General features: G+C 48.9%; 1 protein-coding gene across 2 annotated transcripts in view; it reads left to right on the top strand.

Annotated features, from left to right (window-relative positions):
• SDHA (succinate dehydrogenase complex flavoprotein subunit A) overlaps window positions 1-9,436 on the top strand; it is a 29,137-nt gene that overhangs the window by 2,098 nt on the left and 17,603 nt on the right. Inside the window, exons 2-6 of one of the 2 annotated variants that reach the window (XM_017339216.3) lie at window positions 2,848-2,937; window positions 3,941-4,102; window positions 6,163-6,306; window positions 6,603-6,767; window positions 7,937-8,085. In XM_017339216.3, coding sequence (XP_017194705.2) covers window positions 2,848-2,937; window positions 3,941-4,102; window positions 6,163-6,306; window positions 6,603-6,767; window positions 7,937-8,085 — 710 coding nt within the window. The remainder of the gene's footprint in view (window positions 1-2,847; window positions 2,938-3,940; window positions 4,103-6,162; window positions 6,307-6,602; window positions 6,768-7,936; window positions 8,086-9,436) is intronic. The other variant, XM_051829792.2, reaches the window with a different exon arrangement.

The following is a 9,436-nucleotide window of genomic DNA, read 5'->3' as shown; positions in this document are numbered from 1 at the left end:
AGGTTCTGAATGGGTTAGTGGAGTTCTGTGAGGTGACCTTTGACTCCCGTGGTTCATGACTCACAGCTATGCCCAGGACAATGTGCACTGTATTTTAATCATCCTTCACTAAAAAATTAACATTTAAATACATAATGAAAATAATTACACAGTTTTTAAAAAGACTTATTTATTTATTTATTTGAAAGGCAGAGAGAGAGAGAGAGAGAGAGAGGTCTTCCATCCACTGGTTCACTCCCTAAATGGCCACAGTGGCTGGAGCTGGGCCGATCTGAAGCCAGGAGCCTGGAGCTTCTTCCAGGTCTCCCACGTGGGTGCAGGGGCTCTGCTGCTGCTGCTGTCTTAGGCCATGGCAGAAGCTGGACCAGAAGTGGAGCAGCCCGGACTTGAGTGGCACCCATAGGGGATGCGGGCACTGCTGGCGGCTTTACCCACTACACCACAGCGCTGGTCCCAGTTACAGTTTCTAAAAAGCAATAAGAGGAGGCCAGCGCCGCGGCTCACTAGGCTAATCCTCCACCTTGCGGCACCGGCATACCGCGTTCTAGTCCCGGTCGGGGCGCCGAATTCTGTCCCGGTTGCCCCTCTTCCAGGCCAGCTCTCTGCTGTGGCCAAGGAGTGCAGTGGAGGATGGCCCAAGTGCTTGGGCCCTGCACCCCACGGGAGACCAGGATGAGTACCTGGCTCCTGCCATCAGATCAGCGCGGTGCGCTGGCCGCAGCGCGCCGGCTGTGGCGGCCATTGGAGGGTGAACCAACGGCAAAGGAAGACCTTTCTCTCTGTCTCTCTCTCACTGTCCACTCTGCCTGTCAAAAAAGAAGGCAATAAGAGGGCCTTGTAGGTATAAAGAAGTGGGCTGCTCCCCACCCACTAGTGGGAGTAGTTCTGAATTGCTTATAATTTTGGCCATGCTATTTACCTGCAGTCTCTAGCTGAATGTGGGTGTATTTTTTGTCAGTTGAGACATCAATTCTTGTTTGGTAAAACACTTATTCCACCTACTCCCTGTTCCTGTGCCCTCCCAATAGTTATGCAACCATTTTTTAAAAAATTTATTTATTTGACAGAGTTACAGAGAAGAGAGAGATCTTCCATCCACTGGTTCATTCCACAAGTAGTGGAGTGAAACGGCCAGGGTGAAGCCAGGCAGAAGCCAGGAGCTAGGAACTTCTGGGTTTCCCACCTGGGTAGCAGGACTTGGGCCATCGTCCATGCTTGTCCCAGGCTATCAGCAAAGAGCTGGGTTGGAAGTGGAGCAGCTGGGACATGAACCGCCACCCATATGGGTGATGCAGACGGTCGCTTTACCTGTTGAACCACGATGCTGGCCCCATACAACCATTTTTAGGTCCTCTGTTGGCTGCGTTTGTAATTGTAAGGATTGTGCTTACGAATTGGCTTCCTGTTCATGGTTATGGATGTATTAAGGGAAGGCTCCCTACCTTGCTAGGTTGAGGCTGGGCTGTTAACATCTCTACTCTTGTCATTTTTATCTCCCGTCTTCCTAATTCAGGCATCTGAACTATTTTTTTTTTTTTTTTTTAAGATTTATTTGTAAAACAGAGTGACAGAGGGAGGGAGAGAGATCTTGCACTCATCTGTTGGTTCACTGTCCAGATAGTTGCAATAGCCAGGGCTGGGCCAGGCTGAAGCCAGGAGCCAAGGACTCCATCCGGATCTCCCAAGTGGGTGGCAGAAAATCAAGAACTCAAGCTTCCCAGGCACTCAGATGTGGAATACAGCTGTCACAAGCCTCGACTTGGCCTTCTGTGCTGCTTGTCTGCCCTCGTCATCTGAACTTTTGTGCTGTTAAACAAGAAAACAAGATATAACTAAAAGAAATACTTAGGTCCAAGTATTTCTTTTAGTTATATCTTAGCTAGATTTCCTTGTTCTTTTTCATGTAACTTTATTAGAAAATGTTTGATAATCTCTCCACAAAAAGTTTAATTTAACAAGTGGCACGAACTGGTCTTTATTTAGGCAGACGTTGGGCTCTCCTGGTCCAGCATTATGGTGTTGCAGGTAAAGCTGCCACCTACAGTGTCAGCAACCCATGTGGGCTCCAGTTTGTGTCTTAGCTGCTCTACTTCGGAATCCAGCTCCCTGCTAATGGCCTGGGAAAAGCAGCAGAAGATGGCCCAAGTGCTTGGCACACTGCCACCCATGTTAGAGACCCGGGTGAAGCTTCTGACTCAGCCTGGCCCAGCTCAGGCTGCTGGTGGCCATCTGGGGGAATAAATCAGCACATGGAAGACATTGTCTCTCCCTCTCCCCCTCCTCCTTCCTCCCTCCCATTCCCTCTCCCCCTCTCCCTCCTTCTCCCTCTCCCCTCTCCCTCCTTCTCCCTCTCCTCCCTCCCTCTCTCTCTGTAATTCTGACTTTCAGATAAATGAGTAAGTCTTAAGAAAAAAAAGATACTACCAAGAAGTGTGCCTTTTTCATTTCATTTCTGAGTTATTGAGTACTCAGTCTGGAAACAAGCTCCACCCAGAAAACAGCTTTTCCTAGAGTGCCCAGTCAGGGTACAGAGGAGAGTCTGGGGCTGAGACCTGGCCCCTTGTGTCTGCCAGTTGGATACATGAAAAGGGTAACAGGTTTTTGTTTTTGTTTTTTGTTTTTTGTTATTATTACTAATTTGTTTGAAAGGCAGAGAGATCTCCCATCCAGTGGTTCTCTCCCTAAATGCCCTCAGTAGTTGGTTCTGGGCCGAGGTGCACGTTAGCAGGAAGTGGAACTGGGAGCAGAGCTAGGACTCTGATATGGGATGTGGGTGTCCCAGGGTGATGATCTAGAAGGGGAACTGCAGTTACTATTTCTTCATGACACTAGCACTCTGTGTTTCAGCAGCGGCCGGCAGCACTGCAGACAGGAACCCGTGATTTTCACTTCACTGTTGATGGCCATACAAGGGCATCTGCCAAAGTCTCAGATTCCGTAAGTTCTTGACCTTTGTTTTATTATAAACCATTTTTTTTGACTTGGAAGATACTCAATACCAGTTCATTTTCAGATTTGAATAATGTGCATACTGAAAGGAACGTGTCCTCGCAGGCGTGCAGTGCGTGCTCAGATTCCTTACAGTGGAACCCGCTCAATAGTACAGATGTAGGTGTAGATATTAATATTTTTGCATGTAGTTCTTATGTACCTATAAATTTGAATTTAAATCAAATAAAGCAACAAAGTAATAAAATACAAGTGAACAGTATTTTCTGTGACAGATGGTGAAATTCCTACTTAAAATAAGACTGTGTAGCCTCTTGAGATGTGCCTGTGACGCCCTGGAAAAGAAAAACTGAAACTGACTCACGAGTTCTTTTCTCATCAGCTCACAGCAGTTTCTGAATCCCACTTGACACCTTCTCAGCCATAAATGAGGCCATGGAGCATGACCTAAAACAGAGGCGTGGTCCTCAGTGCTAAGGGAGTCACCCAGTGGACTGGAATATGCTTGTTTAAATGAGAACATCTCAGCTTTGTTGTGAGCAGCTTGGAGATCACAGGTGGAGAAACATTGTCTGAGTGTAGGTTTGTAAGCATATGTATGTGATGTAAACAGAGGATATGAGCAACATTGACATTTGGAAGGAGAGGCCACACTTAGAACTGGTTGGTCTCATGGTTTGTGCTGGTACTTTGCTTCTTCATTTTCCTGCTTTGGTGAGATTCGGTTGTTAACGGTTAAGCTTTCTGGAAAATGGATGTTTTGAGGGTACACCTCTACGTCATTGGCATATCAGCTAAGTACTGGATTTCTCGGCCCATGGGATATGATAAACTCTGAGTAGGGATCCTTCATCATGTGGGACTCTCCCCACTATGAATAGTGCTCGGTGCTCGCAGCCCACGTCAGCATGGGGCCCTCTCTGCTCGAAGGCTGTTGTGTGTTTGGCACAGTTGCGTATGTGACTGACAGCTGGGTTGTTTTCTGTTCCAGATTTCTGCTCAGTACCCAGTAGTGGACCATGAATTTGATGCAGTGGTGGTCGGTGCTGGTGGAGCTGGCTTACGAGCTGCATTTGGCCTCTCGGAGGCAGGATTTAACACAGCATGCATCACAAAGCTCTTTCCTACCAGGTCACACACTGTGGCGGCACAGGTAAGAGAAGCAGTCTATCAATGCTCTGAGTGCCTGTGAGCTCCCATCCAGTCCCACAGTCTCTGCCTGTCACCTTACAGCCACATTTGCCTCCCACCCACTCTTCTCATTCTTAATTTGGGGTCTCTGCCTGGAGCCTCTTTCTTGGAAGCCTGCAGGACTGGACCTTGCTGTCACTCATCTTGGCTGCAGTCACGCTTGGGTCTTTGCTGTCCAGCCGCTGTTTAGTTTTCTCCATGGCATTTCCTGGGTTAGAAATGTACGTGGTTGCTCTACGTGCATTGCCCAGCACAGTGCCTGGCCCTGGCTAGGCCTTGCTGAGTGAGAATGACGATGAGCGTAGATGATGGCATAAATATGTGCAGGCTAGAACATGCTCCCAGGGCTGCTGTGTGGAGTAGCAGGGTTAAGCCTACACCTGTGATACCAGCATCCCACATGGATGCCAGTTCGAGATTTGGCTGCTCCACTTCTGGTCCAGCTTCCTGCTAATATTCCTGGGAAAGCAGCGGAATATGACCCACATGCTTGGGACCCTGCACCCATGTGGAATACCTGGAAGGAGCTCCGGGCTCCTGATCAGCCTGGCCGTTATGGCCATTTGGGGAATGAACCAGCAGATAGAAGTTCTCTCTCTGTCCTCCTCAACGGTCTTTTCTACTATTTGGAACATGATTCCTGATAAGGACTGCAAAGATACTTTGCTTTAAATCTATGTTTGTGCAATGAAGAATATTATTTATATGATAGGAATCATGCCCTAAAAGGAGAAATAGGTACAAACAGATAATTCTGAATAATGTCGCCAAGAAATACAGTTTTAAGGCAGTGCAAGAGGAGGAAAGGCTCGCGTAATACTAATGCTGATGGTTCTTGAGAAGGTTTAACTGGGGAGAGAAGACCACCAGGCCCTGGCCTGGGGCATCTGAGAACTTCCTGGACCTCTTTGGGGGGGCTTTTTTTTTTTTTTTTATAAAGATTTACTCATTTACTTGAAAGAGTTACAGAAAGGCAGAGAGAGAGAGAGGTCGTCTATCCACTGGTTCACTCTCAAAGTGGCTGCAATGGCCAGAACTGGGCCGATCCAAAGGAAGGAGCCAGGAGCTTCCTCTGGGTCTCCCATGTGGGTCCAGGGGCCCAAGGACTTGGGCCATCTACTACTGCTTTCCCAGGCCACAACAGAGAGCTGGATCGGAAGTGGAGCAGCCAGGACTCGAACTGGGGCCCATGTGGGATGCCAGCACTGCAAATGGCAACTTCACCCACTGTGCTGGCTCTGAGAGGTGGATTTTAAACTGGTAGCAATGGTAGAACTGTGGCGGGCATCTGTATGCACACGCTGTACCAGTTTTCCTGTTCTTTCAGGCTCACTTTCTGTATCATTCCCCTACATGGGAGCTGCATTTTTTTTTTTTTAAGCTGGGTTGTGCTTGGGTTTACAACTGGAGGAGGGAAGGGAAAGTGACTTGGTAACTTCCGTGTGCCACAAGGGTCTTGTCTCTGTGTAGTGACTTCTTTCTTCCCAGATAAACTGTAAGTGAGAAAAAGAGGACAGCAGCACCAGACAGGCAGGAGTTCCAGCATCGTAGGTCTGCTGTACTCAGGTGCTAGCTCAGTAACAGTTGGAAAAAGAGAAAGACGTTAGAGAGTATGCCTTTACGCAGCGAAAGGATTATCTAAAGCCAAGGAGTCAGAATTTCAGTTGGGGGAAGAAGGAAGATGAGTGCTGAATTTGCTCCTGTCGTGCCATATTCTGTGACTCTGTGAGATAAGATGGGGCTGGTGGCCCTGCACAGGCCTAGGAAATAGAGGGCAGGGAGTTCATCAGTTGGCAGGAAGCGCCTCCCATCCGTACACGGAGGCTGTCTTGTCAGAGTAGCCTGCTGAGTGCTCGATACTCGTGACTGTTCACCTCACTTAGCCCTGGAAGGTCAGCTTCATCCCAGTTTACCACACTTGCAGCGGCTTTCTCTGGATCAGATTCCAGGGAGGAGACTGGCCCCGAAGATGCAGTGGGGACTCCCGTTCACGGCTTTGTAAGAGGTGTTTGGTGTTTGCAGGGAGGCATCAATGCTGCTCTGGGAAATATGGAAGAAGACAATTGGAGATGGCATTTCTACGACACCGTGAAGGGCTCTGACTGGCTGGGGGACCAGGACGCCATCCACTACATGACAGAGCAAGCCCCTGCCTCTGTGGTCGAGGTAATGTGTGGGAGGCTCTCAAGCCCTCTCACAACCTGTTCCTACTATAAAAAATAGAAGTAGAAGAAGTGGAAGTGCTCAACTAAAGAATATGTAGTGAGCCGGGCTAACAAGGAAAATCCTCTGTCATTAACTATTCAGTTCATGTAACACGGAAATTTCTCTCTTCTCAAGCGTCAGTATTTTCCTAGGACATCTGAGCTTTGGGTTTACAGGTCTCTTGAAGGTGGTCAGTGCACGTTACCCTGAATGCCTTGCCTCCGTTAAGGTAACGGGTCTTTGTTTGTGTTTCACAGCTAGAAAATTATGGCATGCCATTTAGCAGAACTGAAGACGGGAGGATCTATCAGCGTGCGTTCGGTGGACAGAGCCTCAAGTTTGGGAAAGGCGGGCAGGCCCACCGATGCTGCTGTGTGGCTGATCGGACCGGCCACTCACTCCTGCACACCTTGTATGGAAGGGTGAGGCCACCTGGTGCATGAGACAGGATGCGTGGCTTGGCCAGGCGAGGATTGTGGGGACTGTGGGCTGGGTTGCAGCTGCGAGTCAGCTCAGGGGCTGCTTAAACAGCGACAGCGTAGTTTCCTGAGACCTTTCTCAGGGCACAGGAGCGTGGAGCACGCGCTGTGAAAAGCTGCTTTCATTAGGGCAGTGTGGCATTTCTTGTGTCTTTGTGGAAGCTTGAATTGTGTGCCTACCAGATTTGAACCTGTGGCCTGTCGCCTGCCAAGCACAAGACACAAGCAGTATTTTAAAGGTTTTTATCACCTCTGAGATCCTGCACTGATCGATTTGTTTTTGTTGCAATGTTTGTTCAAAATAGGCAGAGTTGTGGGACAATAGTTGCTGGGTAATCAGGGCCAACCTTGGCATGGCCAAGTAATGCCCTGAACTCTGCGGTTTTCAGAACATGGGTATGGTGATTGACTTTCCAGTGCTGTGGCCAAGTGTGTTCACCATTCACAGATGTGTGACAGGACCTGCTTGTCTGGGGTTGTCACATTGAAGCTGGCCCTGGCTGCTGAGAGCTACTGGCTTTATGTTGCAGGGACCGTCAGTTCCAGCCTGGATGGCCTGTCCAGTGCTGGCCCTGTCGTCTTGGGCAGCTGCCGGCCCCATGTGACCACTGCGGACTGAGGAGCTGAACATTTTGTTTTATTTTGATTAAGTGGCCATGTGTGACCAGCAGCTCTCATCTGGGTTATGACTCAGTGGTCCATGGGCCTCACAGTAGCTTTAAACTGAGGGGAGCTCCGTGCTTTGTGTGGCCAGTGGAGCCTGGGATGCCTCCCAAGGTTGTGTGGAAATAAGATGTGTTGCCAGAATGCAGTCTGTTCAGAGCCTGCTGTTGCCTGTCTCTCCTGTAGTGTATGCTGACATAGATTTGCATCTCGCCACCTTTGTTTTAAGCTGCTAGTTATAGAAAGTCTTGTGCTCTCAGTGATATCGGCACCGTCACTTCTGTGTATTGCTGCTTGTGATCCAGCATTCTGTCTGGGCTTAGCACACTCATTTGTTACTAGAGCTGGGTGAGTGCTGTAAACTTGTTCCGTGAGCAGTATCACTAAATGTTGGTTTCTCGCTTAATTAAATGTGATGTAGAATGCGAGATCTTTATTTTTTTTTTTAGTCTCTGCGATATGATACCAGCTATTTTGTGGAGTACTTTGCCTTGGATCTTCTGATGGAGAATGGGGAGTGTCGTGGTGTTATCGCGCTGTGCATAGAAGATGGGTCCATCCACCGCATACGAGCAAAGAACACTGTTGTTGCGACCGGGTAGAAATCTTTTTTTTTTTTTTTTTTTTTTTAGATTTATTTATTTGAAAGAGTTACAGAGAGAGGTAGAGACAGAGAGAGAGGTCTTCCATCCGCTGGTTCACTCCCCAGATGGCCACAACAGCTGGAGCTGCGCCAGTCCGAATCCAGGAGCCAGGAGCTTCCTCTGGGTCTCCTACTTGGGCCTTCTACTGTTTTCCCAGGTCATAGCAGAGAGCTGGATCAGAAGTGGAACAGCCAGACTCAAGCCGGTGCCCATATGGGATGCCGGTGCTTCAGGCTAGGGCTTTAACGTACTGCTGGCACCAGGAATCTAGTTTTGATGGTTTATTGTATTTTTTTGTAAAATGGAGTTTCAGAGGTTCTCTGTCCTAATAAAAATAGGGTAATGATTGGTTGGCGCCACGGCTCAATAGACTAATCCTCCGCCTGCGGCGCTGGCACCCCGGGTTCTAGTCCCGGTTGGGGCGCCGGATTCTGTCCCGTCTGCTCATCTTCCAGTCCAGCTCTCTGCTGTGGCCCGGGAGTGCAGTGGAGGATGGCCCAAGTGCTTGGGCCCTGCACCCCATGGGAGACCAGGAGAAGCACCTGGCTCCTGGCTTTGGATCAGCGCGGTGTGCTGGCTGCATTGCGCCAGCCGTAGCGGCGATTAGGGGGTGAACCAATGGAAAAGGAAGACCTTTCTCTCTCTCTCTCTCTCTCTCTCTCTCTCTCTCACTGTCCACTCTGCCTGTCAAAAAAGGTAAATAAATAAATACATAAAATAGGGTAATGATAAGATAGCAGGTCAGTCATAGGTCTTGACTTATCTTGTGAGGTGATAACCTTGCCTGCCTTGGCTCCTCATCTGTGAAGGGGGACAGCTAGCACCTACCTTGGAGGTAGGTCCAGGGAGCACCCAGACATCCTCAGTAGATGGCAGAAGCTGCCGTCTGGTTGCAGCTGGAGGGTCCTTGATGATCATCCCACTTTCAGAGGAGAAAACTGAGGAGGGAAGAGTCATGTGACTTGTGCTGGTACAGCCTCTCCTGCAGTAGTGATCACTGATCCACACTGATTTCCAGGACATAGCAGTGCTGTGTGTTCACTTGATGAAAATGACGAAGTTTCACTTTATATATGGTCAGGCTGTTATTTAAAAACCATGTTAAACATGAGCAAGCTTCTGCATAGCCAGGTAGACATGAGCAGATGCAGAGTGGGAGAGGATATTTGCCAACATCAGTTGAGGGTCTAACCTCTGAGATACACTGGGAACCCACACACACACACACACACGAACCTGACAAGGGCCTCACTTCCAGGATACACTGGGAACTCGGGCTCAGATATGATGAGGGCCTGACATCCA

Source organism: Oryctolagus cuniculus, chromosome 14, assembly GCF_964237555.1.
Source record: "Oryctolagus cuniculus chromosome 14, mOryCun1.1, whole genome shotgun sequence".
Taxonomy (NCBI): Eukaryota; Metazoa; Chordata; class Mammalia; order Lagomorpha; family Leporidae; genus Oryctolagus; species Oryctolagus cuniculus.
The sequence above is the reverse complement of the archived record's forward strand: the minus strand, read 5'-3'. Positions and strand labels throughout refer to the sequence as shown.